The sequence below is a fragment of the Lepisma saccharinum genome, chromosome 9 (assembly GCF_977018435.1).
Source record: "Lepisma saccharinum chromosome 9, izLepSacc3.1, whole genome shotgun sequence".
Lineage (NCBI taxonomy): Eukaryota > Metazoa > Arthropoda > Insecta > Zygentoma > Lepismatidae > Lepisma > Lepisma saccharinum.
Window position 1 is genome coordinate 89741435 of NC_139237.1, and position 18859 is coordinate 89760293.

General features: G+C 37.2%; 1 protein-coding gene across 1 annotated transcript; it reads left to right on the forward strand.

Moving 5' to 3' along the window:
* Positions 1 to 235: 235 nt before the first annotated feature.
* Positions 236 to 18859, forward strand: Snap29 (Synaptosomal-associated protein 29kDa). Its single transcript, XM_083129213.1, has 5 exons — positions 236 to 744; positions 3387 to 3488; positions 9625 to 9787; positions 15086 to 15178; positions 18090 to 18859. Exons 1-5 carry the CDS (start codon positions 469 to 471, stop codon positions 18254 to 18256), a joined length of 801 nt encoding a protein of 266 aa, XP_082985339.1. The 5' UTR covers positions 236 to 468; the 3' UTR covers positions 18257 to 18859.

An 18859-nucleotide genomic window follows, 5' to 3' on the forward strand; every position in this document is an offset into this window, starting at 1 on the left:
GCTGCTGCTACTACTACTACTACTAATAATAATAATGTTATAACATTATTATTATTATTATTATTATTGGTACGTTTATCCTGGTACTTGCCCCCCAAACAAAAATTCGTGGTTGCGCCTCTGCAGCAATCACAATTATTTTACTTCGTTACTTGTTTTCCAGAGAAGAGTGAACGTTGATAAATGCGAATGTCATTTGTTTTATCGTCTGCAGCAGAGCTGATGCTGAGTCATGATTGGTGAAGTTTATTGGATGTGACAGAATAGGTAACGGAAGTTCGTGATAAATTCTAGCAGTTTTACACACAATAACAGGAAATTACTCAACAGCTGTGACTGTAAGTTATGAATTATAGTTTTCCCTGTTAACGAATGTCGTATAAATAGTAAATAAATTCTTCGAAAGTGAAGTGTGAGATTCGACTGTTTCTGTAAACCTTTGAGGCTTCGAGTGTAGGTGTTGGCAATATGGCAGGCAGGCAGTATTTGAGTGACCCAAGAAATCCATTCTTTTCAACGGATGATGATGACGTCGATGATGCAACCTTTCTTCAACACCCCAAAACAGGATCATCGGGTTACATGTTTCCTAATTACATTAAGCAAGAGGAGGACGATTTGGAGGATAAAAGACTTCAACTCCTGGAAAGGAAACGTCAAATTGAAGAGCGAACAATACAATCGTCGCAAAGATCCATAGGCTTGTTACGGGATTCCGAACAAATAGGAGTTGCAACTGCTGAGGTATTGTGTTAATTTCTACCACTTGTTTTACATATTGGCCCAAATTCCTTTTGTTTTATTGCGATTTCATCATGCTACGTATGCAATTTTTACATGGTTCGATTTCGATTTACATCTGATACTGTGGAGTATTATTATTAAGTGACTACTTACTGCATGCTTCCTTGACCCTGTTTTTTCACTTCCAGATACTTCTATATAATTCTGTACTTGCCAACAGCCATTCGTTTACTATCAAAAATGTTTGAAGATTTTGTTCAGTACATGCTTTCGTAGTTACGTAGGTGGTCAGGTTTTTTTTCCCCCAACCAATAACTCTTCGAAATTCAAGTAGTACTAATTACATTAAATGATGTCTATCGGCCGAACACCTCTCACTCGTTTATTTCGTCACTTTTTACATTCTTACTTACCTATTGGGCATTGTGAAACATTCTTTAAGGTGAAATATTGCTTTTCTGACGTTTTGTGACGAATATAATGTCAATAGTAGTCCCACGAACCATATACGGATAGCCCCACGAACCATTCACGATAGCCACAAAAACCATTTATAAAAAGCCCCACGAACCATTCATAAATGGCAAGCTTAGGTTAGGTTCTGTTAGGCAAACACAGTGGTCGTAGTAATATCGTGAAAAACACATGATTTACCGCTCCAGCAGATTCTACGATGACAGAAAATATCTCTGTTTACTATTCTTCGGACAGATTTCTTCATTTTTACAGAAGAAACTACTTACCGTAATAAGTTGCTGTAGCATTGTCTAACATCGGGAAGGTGTTTTGTGTGATGTGGGAATGTATGATAGGGGAAATTCATGTTCTTTGTTGAAAATTAATTCTCCGGCGGAGAATAGCCTTTGGCTCGTACACCTTCGTACATAATCATGCATCGTGATTGTGTTTTGTTCATGTTCATTGGGTATCCAGTGCTTCGAACAGTCTGTGTTTGCAACGAAAGTTAGAAACATGACGTGCCGTGGATGTGTGGTGAAGTTTGTACCGGGTGTGGGAGATCCAGTGGATTTTTTAATTGAACACGGGATCATGAAGAAAGGAAAGGAATGCCCAAAATGTGGCAGTGAATGTAAGCTACTCGTTAGAAGAAATGGGCTGTGGGTATATGCGTGTTCAAAGAAATGTGCATGATTATATTGTAATTATGTTTGCCTAATATGACGTGTCGTGGATCCGTGGTGAAATTCAGGAAAATTTTCCATATCCTGAAAACGGATTTCTTCAAATTTACAAAGTTTGGGCTCATTTGGGGGCAGGTGACTCCGGCCAATTTCTAAATGCCTTTAACAGGGAATCTATAGAGGTAGCCGGAGCAGAGTGGAGTCGGGGCCACGTTGGCGGTAGGTCAATTACCCCAGGGACGGAGCCCGGAATCTCTGGGAAATTTGGACTCAACCATTTCAAACTAAAATAATTTTTTACTTTAAATTTTCCACCGATTCCGGGACAGATAGCCCCAGAAACCATTCACGGATAGCCCCACGAACCATTACAATTTTCTTCGTAAAACAATGCAAAAAAGTTTTTTTAAAAAAATTAGATCACATGAGCTTTGTTCACGGGCATTTCTTGGGTTCCGAAGGTTGAAACACTGCATAACGAATGAGGCAAACGAAAAGACTACGAGAAAGAAGTACTCGTAATGTGAAAAATTGCAATTACTTTGATCAATACACGTTAAGGAATGTTCCGCAAAGCAGTTAAGTAAGTATGAATGTCCAAAATTGACGAAACAAAGAAGTTATAGGTGTCCCGACGAATAGTAAATTTTTACCCAAATTCATGAAGTTTAGTTTTATTTGGAGTTCATGAGTTTTATGCAGATCTTATTTGTGGAATATTTGGAAATAAGAATTTACAATAATGGACCCCTCGCTGATTTTTGTAATATTTCGCATACTCACTAATTGAGGCCTCCTAATCACAAATTTGAAGTTAAAATTTGGGGGCCACGTGTAGAAATTGAGTGAGGAAATTTTGCCATTACAGTGATACGAAACACAATTTTTATCAGTCCGTGATCGCAAATGGCTCACAAACTATTCACGGATAGCCCCAAGAACCATTCTCGGTAAGGTTATGTTTGGCAAACATAGTTAAAATTTGGGGTCGTAGAACCATTCACAGTAAGGTTAGGTTAGGGAAGCATAGTTAAAATTTGTGGTCGTAGTAATATCAGGAATATATAAATTTCGTTCTAAAACTTAAAATATTGCAATAAGCATTGTTTTCGTGTGGAGAAATCCAGGGTTTCTCTTCCGATCGGGGACCACTCAATTTAGCTTATTTTGCAATTTCCACTTGTGACCCCCCAAATTTTAACTTCAAATTCGTGATTAGGAGGCCTCAATTAGTGAGTATGTGAAATATTACAAAAATCTGGGAGGGGTCCGGTATTGTAAATTCGCTCAGATTTGGAATACATAATACAATAGACTGTCCTTTCTATCCTTCCAAGTACACCATCCAAACCTACACAGACTAATACGTTGATTTTTCCATTCAAAAAGTTTGTTGGTGTATTCTGACTTGTTGAATATTTGTATTTATACAAATGCCTTGTATGTAGACTAGTGTATTAAATATATTGTGAATATTTATACATAATTTTCAATTCACAGGAATTGCTGCGGCAAAGGGAACAGCTAGAACAAACAGAGAAAAGACTGGATGATATTAACAATACCCTGAGAGTTAGTCAAAAGCACATTCAAAGTATTAAAGTGAGTATAATTAAAATTATTAGCAATGACATAAATCTGATTCATTTTTGGCTTGTAATCAAAATTCTATTCATTATTTGTTTGCTTGTGAAAGCTATTTGTTCTTTTATGTGAATATTCCTGTTTATAGGTAAATCTGTTTTTCTTTTTCATTATCTATACATATACGCGTATATATCTATATATTTAATTGTTCTTATTTGTATTGATATGTAATCCTTTTCATGTTTTTATTTTTTTCTAAATGCATACTCTTTATTCCATTGTATTAATCTTTCAGACAAGGGTCTGTTGTAAGAACTGCCCTAGAGGCTGAAACATGCCCACTCCAATAAAGGCGATTTTATTATTATTATGCAGAACGAGTGTATGGGTAATCAGAAGAGCTCAAAGTTTATTTTAAATGTGGGATTTTATCTTTGAAAATATTTATACCTAAATTTTCAGCAGCAGAGTTCTTTCTCTTTTGTTTACTAAATACAAAATTCAGTAATTGAAAAAAAATGCATGTAAAAAGGAAGAGTTTGCGTTAACATCCCCCCCGAATTGTTCACAAAGATCCAATTTATGGTCACTGTGGCTCGTAATTTTACTTGCACTCTCCTAAATACAAACTTACATCCCAGATGGAGAATTCTGGATAAACCCCCATTAACATCTGATTCATAGGCATCAGAAAAGAGAAAGTGAGTAAAATTAGTATACACAAACCTTTGTGAGTAACTGTAAAAAGCAGTTATAGGTGTCTTCTCTTCATACATGTGCATTTTTATGTGGATGTACATAGTGATTTTATTTTTTAGATTTACAATCTTCAGGCTACTAACTACATACAGAGTACACTAGTTACCACAGTCCACCGTTAATCCAAGTGAATTGAACTTTTAAGTGCTCTTGTATTTTTATACTTACATTTTGGATAAAATTGTGGGTAAGATTTTACAATACCAGACTCATCCGTAATTTCTATCCTACTTCTTATACTCATGAAATATGTAGTCCCGATGTAGTATATGAGGTTAACATGTGGGGGTGACGTGTAGAAGTTGTAAAATAAGTTTTTCAATTACCGCGATCGTTCTGTGTATACAAGCATGGAAACCATGTTTGATTATATGAACACGTGACGTTGCGAATCACTTACACGGGAGCGTTCACTTGATCAGTAATCTGTGTGGTGTGAGGAAGATGGGTTCTGAAGGTAGGAAATGAAGTCCTTTCTTTCATAAGTTTTGCTTTGAAAAAAGCTATTTTAGTCACTTTCAGTTACATACATATTAATAATACGGGGCATTCGTTCATATTTCGCATACTCAATAATTTAGGACGCTTGGTCACGATTGTGTAGTTAAAATTTGTTGCTCAAGTGCTACGAAACTGACATTTTTTTGACAGTGCGTGGTCGCAATTGGCCTTAAACCCCACGAACCATTCACCACGCGTAGCCCCACAAACCATTCACGATAAGGTTAGGTTAGGCATACATAGTTAAAATTTGAGGTCGTAGTAATATCAGGAATATATATTTCGTTCCTTAAGTATGGGAAACTCAAAAACTTGCGGTAAATAATGAGCAATTGTGCATTGTCGGTTGCGATCACAAGCCCCCTTTTTTTGCAAATTTCGACATGCGAGTGCCAAATTTTAACTGCAGATTCATGATTAGGAGCCCTAAATTATTGAATATGCGAAATATGAACGAAATTGAAGAAGTGTCCGGTATTGTAAAATCGCTCCAAATTGTGTTTAGAACTGTCGGGTATTAGGTTATCATTCCTGTTGTATTGTACAGTGGGATGCATAGTATTATCAATCAAATTGTCCATCACTTTATTGTTCATGCACTTTATGTTACCCAATGAGAACTTCAGGAATTAAAAAAAAAAAGAAACTGCCAGGCAAAGTTTCTGACCTTTGCACCAACATATGTAGAAAATCTATTACATTTAAAATGCAAGAGAAAAATAAATAAATATGTCCATGAACAGTTTGCCAACTACTACTTATGCATCTCACTGTATAAAGAAGAATATTGTGGATGAAATCTGTGCATGACATGTTGGGGTAATTTTTACACACTTGACTGATTCCATGTCAAATCACCCAGGTCGTGACACCCACTGATTCAGATTTTAATGAAACTTGGTGTATTTGTGAATACTACCAAGGTATGAACACATGCCAAAAAAATTCTTATGTAGACATAGTTACGGAGAAAGAGGAGGCTAAAGCTTCAGAATTTTGCACGAATCGGCCATTGCCGAGCCCATGGTGGTAGCCTGCAGTGCTAAACAGAAAAAGTTATATCTCAGAGTCAAATTGACATCAATGCCATAAACATGTATAGGGGGTGATGTGATCAGTACCATGCCACTGGCTGCCTTTACCCCCCAGAGTTTCCTCCAGGTACCCACTTTATAGGATGGTGGATGGGTGCTGGAGCTGCTTGAACAGGTGGAAAAAGTCCTGGTTCTCCCCCGCTGGGGATTGAACCTGGGCCTCTTGCATGGTAGTCAGACACCTTAAAGCTTGGCTTCAAAACAAGTCCAAGATGAAAGTTATGCTATAATTACAAGCAAAGTTATGAATTGTTTTACTTGACCTTGTAAGCATAAATTTCACATTTTTTATAATGTTGGCAACTCTGCTGCATGAATACTGTGTATCACTCAGGGCTAAAATTTCACATATGTAAGTTATTTCACGTCTTGTACCATTCTACCAAATTCCATAAAAATCTGAAATGGGTTGAAATGTTAATTTATTTGTTGTGATTTGGCATGGATGAACCATATGAATGTTCATAAAACTTGTTTTAAAGAATATTTATTAATAGAAGCAGTGCAAATATTACTAATTTTATTTCATAGCCTTTCAGAATGCCTTGTAGTGATAACACTGTTCGGCAAAATTAAACTTTTTGTCGCTCCCATGAACCAAATTAGGTGATTCTTATAGATTTCGAATCCGCAACCCGTTTTTCTCCAAGACGTACCAGTTTTGAGGGAGGGGGTGGGGGCGGGTTTCAATTACCATGCAAAGGTGCTATTCTCCCCCCCATATAAAATTGCATGCTATCATCAGAATTTCAATATAAAACAAGCAGATACAACTACATAAAGAGTAAAAGTTCAACATTTGCATGTCAATTGGTTTTCCTGCTCCTCTTGTAATTTGTACAGGGTGTCTCGCATGTCGCATTCCAACAGAAGTCGGCCAACATATTCACACTCCATTTCCCACTGTAGCACCTCTCCATGGTAGCTATTTGTTGATGAAACCTTTCACCGTGTCCATCGGATACCTCACCCAAGCTGTACTGTTGAGGCAAGAAGCCCAAGTGACAATGCAGGAAATGTAACTTGAGGAACATATTACATCCCATGGTACGAAATGAAGTAATTAACCTGCCCACAATGTCTTTGTAATTAGGTGACTTATGATACCCGAGATAATTCTTCAGTGATGTAGTCAAATTTCAGTTGTTCCATAAGCGACGGAATGTCACTGCAATACACCAAATCACCATCCTTTTTAAAATTAGGAACTAGGCTCACCTCTCTTTTTCTGTACATCGATATATTCACATCTTGGTCAAGTCGATTCCATTGTTGAAGTCGTGATGCAAGTAACAGGGCCTTGGTCTTTGGAAGGTTTAAGTCTCTGATCAGATCATTCAGTTCTTCCTGACTTATCACATGTGGTTCCTTAGTGTCAGACACTGGGACGTAATTGGGATCTGAATGCGTACTCGAAGATTGTGCAATATCCTGACAAGTCGCAGGTTCTTTGTCGGATGAAACACTGCTCAGTGTGTATGAGTCTGGTGGTACGGGTACAGGCAGAACAACATGTGGGAGAGGTCTCCTCGCGGAATCCAAGTCAGGATACTGTATTTTATGCTTCGTGCCTTTTCAGAAACCTGTAATATTGGTCAGGCAGAAATAACAGTCTGCAACATGATCCCGGGGCTCGCGCCAAACCATAGGTACAGCGAATGGTATCGATTTATGTGTACCTTTCAACCATCCTTTTAGAGAACGCGCACACGAGTTACAACTTTGTTTGGGAGCCCAATCGCGATCCTGGTCGCCGACTTTACACCCAAAGTACAGGTGGTACGCTGTCTTTAGGAACGGTGACAATGCCCTACTTTGCTCCTTGAAGACCACTTCCCCACATATGTAGCAGAATGAATCTACCGAGTTTTTGCAAGTTCGTGGCATGTTCGTTTAACACAAATGTCAATATTTCACGCAGAAATATTTTTCCTTAACGATATAAACAGACACAGAGTACACTCTCTTACACCACGATCACCTCGGAAGTAAAATATCTGCTTCATGGGACAACGAGGTGGATGTCTTGGCACCTTTTTCCAGTCACATCCTGTTTGTCGTCTAGACAAGGGGGTGCCAACGAATGACCACAAGTTGATTACGAATCCTTTTACCTTGAAGGAAGCCGAGGTGACAGTGTAGGAAGAGTGTAACGAAAATAAAACGTTGAACTCCAATGTACACAAATAAGCCTGTCACACATAGTTAAAAATTGTAAGATACCATTCATTTTAGAGCCAGTCACTTATGGCTCATGGGACATCGTGAAAATATTTCTTCCAGTAGTAATGTTAAAATGCAATATTATTCACATTTTTGTTTTGACATTTATCTGGAATTCTCAAAAAAATGTGTGTTGTGGCAGAATTCACTGTTTTTGGAGTGGGTGGGGTGTATTTGGAATTTTCTTCTATTTCGGGGGGCGGGGGTTGTGGGGGCAGGGGAAAGAATGTTCCTAGGATATAGTAACAATTCTTGGATTGAGGTAAAAATACACACAATTATGCATTCCAAGCATAAAAAATACAATTTTTCGGTATTTTTTTATGGAAAATGCCCCCTAAAAAAAACCTTACGTGCTGGAACTTTTTCAATGCGATATTCGTAATCAGCGACTCGAAATCTATAAGGTACACCCTTTCATCCTCGTGGGAGGATTTTCATGCCGATCAGTGTAATTAGAACTCTGAAGTTGATGACAAATCATATTTTTTTCTGGGCCTCGTACTAATCTGTTTCACTTCAGTTAGAACCAGAAAACATTGTTTTTTTTTCCATTTATCGATCTTCCTTGGCTTTTATGTCATTTTGCAGTATTTTTTGCTGCATTTTTCTTCATTTTCAAGGTTTTTTTCCTAGCTTGTTCCGTGAATTTTAAATGCATTACTAGCACAACTTACATATTTAAATTTTCTACCATTAATTGAAAATAGATCAATACAAAAGCATAATATTATTTTTAACCAAAATCTTTGGCAATTTATTAATTAATTAATTGTGGTAATTTTCCACCAAAAAAATTAAAATATTTGCTGAGATTCCCTTGTATGTAACCTTGAAGTAAACATATAGAAAACTACATTAGTACTTAATTGCTCCTCCCCTCCCCCTCCTTTCTTCCGCAGTTCAAACCACCAAACAACAGATTGAATCAAATTATTCAACTACTCTCTTGTAATTTATATTATTATTATTTAAAAAAAAATAGGCTATCATTGTAATATTTTGAAGTTTGTCATTTTTTGAGTTTTTATAGGTCATTAACTTCCGAGCTCTAGTGATAATGCAAATTTAGTAACATGAGATTTTTGACACAAAAATCAAAAATTATATTGAAGATTTTCTTCTATCAGTACAAAGGAATCTTAGTGATAACTTTTGTAATGGAATATATATATATATATATGGTGTTACCCCCACACCCCCTATACGCCTTCATGGCGTGGTGCTTAGCACAGGGGAGCATTTTACCTTTTTTAAAAAATATATATATATATTTATGAACTTTAGAAAAAATCAGTGATATATTGATATGTCTCAGAGATATAGCTAACTTTTTCTGCAGGTTACCACCATGGCCAATCTGTGCAAAATTCTGAAACTTGAGCATCCTGTTTCAGTAATGGTGATGTCTATAGAAGCCAATTTTTGAGTGTGTTCATACCTTGGTAGCAAATACAGCAAAGTTTCATTGAAATCTGAATCAGTGCACGTAATTCTGAAATTTTGCTGGGTGATTTGACGTGGAATAAGCCACTTACAAAGGCTAGTCTAATAAATACATTCTTCACTTGCAGAGCGTTTTTGGTAGTTTGAAGAATTACTTCAGTGGGAGATCTGGAGAGCAACCAAGGATGCAAGAGGTTCCTGTGAGAGAGACTTCGGTTGTTAGTCCTCTTTCGGATACATTGGATAGGTCACGGGGTGTTGTTGAGAGTCGATCTCCTGAAGTGCATCCAGGTGAGCTTGTTGCTGTGCAGGCAAAGATCTGCTCATGCATGTACAGGGTTATTCACAATTAGTTACTTAAAACTAAAATTAAATAACTCCATTGGTGTAATATATTTACCTAATTTATTTACTGCATTAAAATCAACATAACTTCAAGTTTCTTATCAATGTTTGATTTTGACACGTCCCTTCCACTTGTAACGTTGCACTGGTGATGTGTTGTCGCCAGTTATAGAGAGTTGCAGGAAGCGGAGGAACATACGCTTTGTCTTTTACAAACCCCAAAACAAAAAAAAAGCCATTGAACGGTAACTACAGACTTCTATAAAAATACAGACAACACTATCCACGATCTGCACATGTCATCTGGTTTATTGGTCACACACTCACCTGTAACAGAGCAACTGACCTCTGGTGGCCTAGAAATGAAAGTTCATAGTTTGGCGCATATTTTGAACCACATTTGAATCAATATTGAAAATCCTTTTGGAGTTAGTCAGCTTTAGTTTTAGGTAACTAATTTTGAATAACCCTGTATTATTGTTGCATGTACAATGATTAATAATCGGAAGTACACACTCCAGTACAGTCTCACTTGTATTATTGCTATCATGAAGCTGGGTGTTGTGTTAATGAAAACACAGGTTCTCAAACTTCTCTCTCACTGTACCCTTTAGCGTAACTTAACTTCTGATGTGCCCCCATCATAAGTTTTCTCCGAATTGTGGATTTTGTGGAATTTTTTTGGCTGCCTAATTGGATGGGGTGTTTTTGATATGTTGGAGGCATGTCTGCAATAGAGGTAAATGCCATTCAGGCTGTATGTGGAAAGATGGTAAAGAAATAAGCATTAGAATACCATGTTTATTATCTTTTTGGGTGTTCATATGTTTACAGTTTTTAGATTAGTTACAAAAATAAAAATGTGAAACACATAAGTATATCAGAAACTAATTTTCGTATATTTTTCCAGTTATTGTAATATAAAAGACGTTAAAAAATTAACATTAAAAACTGTACTTACGTAAGCTAGTATGTTGTTCCTATTTTCCTTTCTTTAGAACTACGTTTCGGGGACTAACTATCCCCTTCTTCAGGTTCGTATAAAAAAAGTATGTACTTAACATGTCAAAAGACTAAAAACCTGTATGTATCACTATTTACAACTGACAGTTGAGCAGGAAAATCTGAACCTGCAAGTTGTACATAGTGATACATACAGTTTTTTTTTTTTAATTATGTTCTGGAATTGTGAGTAATATGCACCAAACTTACAAAATGCAGTTATTGTAAAAAATAAGGAAGAAAAATAAGTTTGTAAACAAACTGTCTAGCACAATTTTGGAGTTTCATGGCAAATTCTCAGAGTTGCTAGTTAAAAAAAAAAGTGCTCCCCTGTGCTTAGCACCACGCCATGAAGGCGTATAGGGGGTGTGGGGGTAACGCCCCACACGTTCTTGATCCGGTCGTGAGTGGGGGTGATGTGATCAGCATCACGCCCCTGACCGCCTTTACCCCCAGGGTTTCCCCCAGGTACCCATGTTATTCGACGCTGGGTGGGCACCGGGGCCGCTTCCATCGTTAGAAAAGTTCCCGGATTTGAACCGGCCGGGGATCGAACCCGGGACCTTTAGCATAATAGTCAGATGCGTTACCGACTGAGCCACCGCGGCCACATCAGAGTTGTGTTGCTAGTTACCTGACACAATTTCTTGGATGTCTGATTGTGCACTTGAAACTTTCAAGTAGAGATTCGGCTCCCAATGTAGTCTATTATAGTAGATTTCGAACGAGTATTTTATTTTGAAATATATGAAACAAAGATAAGAATGTCAGTGAGAAAATCAGCCTTATTTTCCTGTTCAGCGTTAAAGCTATGGAGTCTGAAACAACGAAGTCTGCTGTACACACCTGCAGCAAAAATCTTAATATGTGGTTATTCTCGACATTTCTCTTCCGAGCTGATCACGTAACCCCTTAGAGTATGCGTACCACAGTTTGAGAACCACTGTTCTATGGGATTGTGTTCTGTCCTGTCCATATGTGTTTGTGATTGTCCCATCATCCATCCTTATTTTCGTGATTAGCCAAAAGTGGCAGAAAAGCGAAGTAAAATAAACTAAATCAATCTATCGGATAATGAACTGTGATGTTCGTAGAAATTTTAGCGAAAAAATGCAGTTTCCACCAAGACTCAAACCTGGGTCTCTAGCATACAGTGACATTTCTCCAACATCTGGGTCACCAAGACAGTCCTGACTTTGCCTGATTTTTTGCTGGTGCTGTTTTACCTGTATGGGCCAAATTGTAAGACCGTTTACAACTCTAAACTAGTAGAAACTACTGTCTGATTAAGTATTATGGACACCTGAGTTTGGACTCTTAATTAAAAATTAACCAGTAGACCTACATTAAAATTTAGCTTATTCAATCTGGGTTAATCTATGATAACCATTTTTTTTTGAGTATGCCTTCTATTTTTTATCATCATGAGCGGTGGTTTTTTGGTGTTTTCCCAATGACCGCTCTCTTTAAAATTCTATAAATAAAAAAACTTGTCATCTGATCATGATGAAATTTAAATACAGTGCAGGTAGAAAGGTTTTAAACACAATTCTTCATTTTCAAAGTTTTTAAATTGGCTAAAAAAAGACATCAATTTTGTGAAACATTTTTTTCTTAGTATTGGGTAGTCCTACAAATACAATATTGGTCTTGGAGCTGTTTTTAAAAGCCATTATCATTGTCAATTCACATTGTGAAACCTATTTTATACAGATCTTTATCCAACAGAATAAAGGACCTTGCCGATGGCACGGTAGTGTCGTCGTCTTGTAATCAAGGGGTCCTGCGTTCGATACCCTGTGGAGGCACATAGTGGTTCGGATTCCACTTCAAACAGTAGGTCAAGTCCCGATGAGCCTTACTGTGCATAAAGTGGACTTAAAACACCAAATCAATCAGTCAACGGAGTAAATTTGTGTGTTGAAGGTGACAACACTGCACGTTCAGTCACTACCATGATGTCTATTAAAGTATGGAAACTGTGGCAGGGTGTCTAACAAAAACAAATCCAAAATTCTTGACCTCTCTCTCCTTATTCTTGACTTTTTTTTTACTTATTTCTTATGTATTTAATCGCCTGCCTACTTAGGTATAGTCGGAAATTTAAGAAAATATATATTTTTATTCAATGAAGGACCTCTACCACAAATTATGCATGTAAAAATTAATGCTTCAGATTTCATCCTAAATGGTGAGTTTCATTATTTAATATTTTTACAAAACACTGATACAAGAATGTAATTCTTAAGAAACAATGTGAAAAAAATCTTCAGCACAACTCAATACAATTGTAATTTCCAAATTTTCATTTTTTTTTTCAAATCCCAGTAAGGTATATAATAATGTAAATTCACTATACTGTAAAAAATAGAAAAAAAGTTGACCACAAGCATAACACCATTAACCCTTGTTTCCATGATATGAAAAAAAACTGAATATGCTGACCAAGGCAGAAATTTATGTTATTATAAAACATAAACTAAACATAATGTTTCAACCTTCTAGCAAGGTCGTCTTCAGACTCTGCACCAAGTACATTTGTACAAAGAAGAAGACCTTGCTAGAAGGTTGAAACGTTATGTTTAGTTTGTTTTATAATAAAATAAATTTCTGCCTTGGTCAGCATATTCAGGTTTCCCCAAGCATAATATCTCGACTTTTTCTTGACCTACCTGTTGATTTCTTGACTTTTCGTAACTTTCTCGTCATTCTTGACCGGTAGACACCCTGTGTGGGTTGGCTTGGTAGCTCCGGTGGTAGACCAATGGCATGGTATGCCAGAATTTCAGGCCTTGGCTGAGTCCACATTTTTCAGTGAAATTTCTCCATGCTACATACCCTGTGTGTCAGACAGTAGGGTTTGACATTCATGTTTGATATTTTCACTTTAGTCTCAAAAGCCTTTTGCTTCTAGTTTCCCTTCACCTGAGATTTTAAGAATAAAATGCGTGCCATCAGATAATACATAGAACATTTGACTTGCTGTAATTAGGTTGGTGGAGTTCCTAAGTGCTTTAATTAATGAGTAAATGGTTATTAAATATCCTGAAAAAAATTTATTCTGCAGATGAAAAATCTAGTTTCTACAGAAACTGTCTAATTACCAATGATAAATGAGAAGTTGTATAGAATAATTATTGTCGAGGATACCTAATTGGCATACCTGGTGATGTGTTACAACAAGACTGACTTTTAATTGCTGAAATTATTTTTTACCATAACCTCGTGGTCTCGAATGTGGGTAGGAAGGAGACACACTCAAAATTCCTCCTCTTCATCTCTGTACATGCACCACCTTCACTCTCCACTCCTCAAAGCTAACCATGATATGTAGAAAAGTTGTGAAATCTGATTTGACTTGATGGTACAGTGTTAGCAATTATGCATCGTCCCAGATTTGAATTATTATTATTATTTTTTAGCCTCATTTTTCGTGAGGTTGATTCAGCTTTACTTTGTATCAATCAGGTCAGAAAGTTATAGTTGCTGAAAGTTAACATTTAATATGCCATACTTTAGGGATTTATCGTCATTGCCTTGTAATCAAGGGGTCCCGGGTTCGATACTCGGTGGAGGCACAAGTGGTTTGGATCCCACTTTAAACTGTAGGTCCAGTCCCGATTAGCCTTACTGTGCATAAAGTGGACTTAAAACACCAACTCAAACCTTTAGGGATTGATTCCCAGGGTGCGTGATCGAATGTTGGAATTTTTCCAGCTTTGTCCCTACAAAATACGGCTCTGGGGTTCACCTAGCCTCAAATGAATACCTGTGGTGGGGGGATAAAGGTAGCCAGACCATGGTGCTGATCACATCACCTCCAGAATGGCTGAGATCAAGAATGTGTGTGGCCCTACCCCCACATTCCCTAATAACACCTGCCTTCATGGCACTGTGCTACATGCCAGGGAACTTTACATTTTTTTTTTTTTTTTTACTTGGGGATCATGATGATATTTTGAAACATGTGAATTTCAAATTATTTTATAGTTCATAGTGCATTTCCATTTAATCTGGTTGACCTCAGTAGTGAAGTGGTTAGCACAGCATGCTTCGATGTCAGGGGTCCCAGGTTCGAATCCTGACCCAGGTATGAGTGTTCCTTCATCAATTTCATTATAATATCACTCATTCTCATTTTCGCGATTAGCCAAAAATGGCTGAAATGTGAAGTAAAGTAAACCAAATAAATCAAACCTTTTTATCTGTTGTATAAAACAAATTGTTTTCTTGTATTTTTAGGGCTGAGAGTTCGTGGCCTTGACGAAAATATATGGGATGAACCTCCAGACAATAGATATGGGAATGTGCAGAAAGTGCTGGATGAAAACCTTGGTAAGATATAACATTTTTCTAGTTTTTTTTTTCATTAACTCCTCAAGGTGGAACAACATACTCGTGTACATTAGCTGCATGGTCGATGTCGTACTGCTCTTAGTTGACATCTATTGGCGGTAGACATGAACTGTTTTTACCAGTTGATCAAAAAAGTGTTAGTCTTGAATGCTGCCATCTACAGGGAAATAAGAAAACTTGCACAATGTTCTTTTTGTCAGTCGAATATTGACAATGGCTGGGTTGTCTGAACTGGTAAGCATTGTGGAAGAATACCACAGAAAGACCAAATTGCAAATTTTCGAGTGACACTCGCCTACAAATGTGTAGTAATTTTTCAAGTTATTTGTAATGCCAAGTGTTAGTTTTCATAATTTTTTATGCAGGAGTTCACAAACATTTTTGTTTCATGGCACCCTGTTTCAAGATTTTTCCACAATGCCCAAGTCAGGATGTAGCCCTATCGAACACTTGCAACGCTCACTAAGTCAGGTTACGTTCCTTGATTTCAGTTAAAAAAATAAACACACATTTCAAATTCAGAAATATTTTATGTGTGGAAAGTACTAAATAAGCACATATTTGGAACAATCATATTGTTTCATAATTGGGAAAAGAGAGACGCGATAGTATATAAATACGGATAAACTAGTACTCACTTTTATCCGTGAAGCTGTTTTTCTTTTTAGATTAATTGCAGTGGCCACTGCCACCAACCAAGTTCCAACTATTAATGAAATTAATCGAAAAAGAAAAAACAGCTTCGCGGATAAAAGTGAGTACTAGTTTCTCCGTATTCATATTATTTTTGTGAAAATATTGGAACATTTCATGGCGCCCCTGTAAGCCAGCCACAGTGCACACTTTGGGAACCACTGTGTTAGTGGAATAAAAGCTGTAATAAGAGCGAAAATGTTAATTACTTTCAAAATATTATAGTCATAAACAATGCATCTAGAATACATGCAAAATGCTTGAATCAATAAAGTACACACTGATCAAGATGTGTGAGGGCACTAGTGTTGGGCGATATATCATCAGTCAATATATCACGATATTGACAAAATAACAGCCAGGCGATATCAACTAGAGGACTTATCATCATGATATTTTGGCAATATATAAAGGGTCCGCCAGAAACAATCTACCACTTTCAACGGTTGGTAGCTCGTACGGCCCCGCAGTGAGCATAAAACTGAGCAGGGTAGAGTGTAGCAGGAAGGATGCCATTTTAGTTACAATGGAGCGTTGGACCAAGATGCATCGCGCTTTTGTGATTGAAGCGTATTTCAAAAGTGGTGACATTGTGGTAGCTACGCAGCAGAAGTTTTCGACAGCAATTCAACATTTGGAGACATGGAAGAGTACCATAACGGCACACAATTCGGAGGTGGGTTGATCAGTTTGTGCCACCGCAAGTACCACAAATAAGAAGCCACCGGGAAAGCAGAGGACAGTGCGGATACCAGAAAACATTGAGAGGGTATGGAATGCTATTGACAGGAGTCCTAGGCGTTCAGTAAACAAACATGCTGCAGTTTTACACTTGTCAGACAGAAGTGTGCGCCGCATTCTCCACAGCGATTTAAGTTATCATCCGTACAAAATACAGGTGACCCATAAGTTATCCGAGTGTGACTATGCCTCCTGGAAACAATTAAGTACAGACCTTATCGACCTATTGGACGAGAATAGGAACATTCTTCCCAACCTGATTATGTCGGATGAGGCACACTTTGAACTGACAGTCCATGTCAACAAACAAAACATGTGATACTGGAGTAATGTGAATCGACAGGAATTCCATGAAAAACCACTCCATAGTGAAAAGGTCACGGTTTGGTGCGGTGTTTCGGCTTCCAGGATTATTGGACACTACTTTTGTGAGGATCATAACGGAAATGCAGTCACAGTCAATTTGGAACGTTACAGAGGCCTACTGACGACTTTCCTGATTCCTGAATTACAGAGACAGGGCATTGATTTTTCAACAGTTTATTTCCAGCAAGATGGTGCAACTGCACATACCGCTGGAGAAACGATGACAACGTTATGTACGGTGTTCGCGGGCAGAATCATCTCACGTTTTGGGGACATACAGTGGCTAGCGAAATCCCCAGATCTGAGTGCTTGCGATTTCTTTCTGTGGGGGTACCTCAAGAGCCGAGTGTTTGCATCACGTGTCCCCAACTTAGAGATTCTGAAGCGTCGCATCAGTGAAAAGGTCAAGGCAATTCCACCTGAAATGCTGGTGAAAGTAATGGACAGTTTCGTTCGTCGACTCCCGTCAGTGCATCACAAAGGACGGTGGTTATCTCACAGATGTGATTTTCAAAAAATTATTATTGTCATAAAATGGCATTATGTTATTTATCAATTACCACTCTCGTCCTTTACATTCCCTATGTAGTGTTACTGTAGGAACTAGTATAATAAACTGGGACATTGTTTCTGCCTGACCCTGTATAATGTTGGCGATATATCGTCACAATATTTTAGCGATCATGTCAGCAATATATCGTCACAATATTCTGCTGTATACATTGTGGAGAAGATATATTGCCGATATCACAATACAGAAAAAACATTGTATCATATCGTCTGGGACAATATAACAATATCAAATTTCTGATATTGTCCATCCCTAGAGGACTCTGACAGTGAATAGCTCTGAAAAATTGATTTAAATACATTCTCTAGATTTAAAAATATATAAAAAAATGTTTGATATGACCTGAAAATGCTAGAACTGAGCGATTCAAGTTCTGCTTGAGGTTCAGCAGACACAAGACCCTGAGCAGAGGGTTAAATCCCAAAAAATATTAAAAAGGTAATGTTAAAAGTGTACCTAATTTAAACTGGTACTGTTGTTATTAACAGACTTGTGAATATTTATTTTTTTCCATTTCAGATGAAATGTGTGGTTCATTAACAAGATTAAAAGGCTTGGCCCGAGGGTTAGGAGAGGAAATTGAATCGCAAAATGATTTACTTGATAACATCACAGACAAAGCAGACAGGTGTGACATTACAGTGCGCAAACAGAACAAAGAAATGACCAGGATACTGAAGAAGTGATGAAAATGATTGATAGGCATTGTAAGCAAGTCTGGGTACATGTAAGCCAACTGCGAAAGTGACAGGTGAAAGTTTCCACTCATACACGATTCTCAAACTTGTACATATACTTACTGAAACACTAGTGCAGCTGATGGGACTACAAGCTCAAGAATGTTCCAATTTGATAATGTTTTTGTAGTAATATTGTAAATTTACCCACATTCTTTTTGTATATATTGGTTTAATTATAAAGCATGTATGAAATTGTATTATATAGCACAAAGTTCATGTTAGTATGAATAGAAGATTCCAATGTCATCTACTATTTATATTTAAATCATATATTTTGTACTTTAAAATTATTCCCCATTTTTCTTTCTGTAATGAGTGTAGTCATTCTCACATAGTATGATCGCATGTATGCATATTATGGGAAAAAAATATTTAGAAACTACTTGAAAGTGGTATTTTGTAAGACCTGTCGTACCATAGCTCATTACTTTTCACCCAGAGGTATAATATTGTTTCAAATCCAAGAAGACACTTGCAGAAAAGTATTGTGGTACTTTTATTAAAATCAAGATACAGGCATATGGAAATAAAAGCCCACAAATTTGTTTT

Coding starts and splice junctions, on each gene's coding strand:
- Snap29 (XM_083129213.1), top strand. CDS start 469: ATGGCAGGCAGGCAGTATTTGAGTGACCCAAGAAATCCATTCTTTTCA. Junction 9,788..15,085: donor ATCTCCTGAAGTGCATCCAG/GTGAGCTTGTTG, acceptor TTGTATTTTTAG/GGCTGAGAGTTCGTGGCCTT. Junction 15,179..18,089: donor AGTGCTGGATGAAAACCTTG/GTAAGATATAAC, acceptor TTTCCATTTCAG/ATGAAATGTGTGGTTCATTA.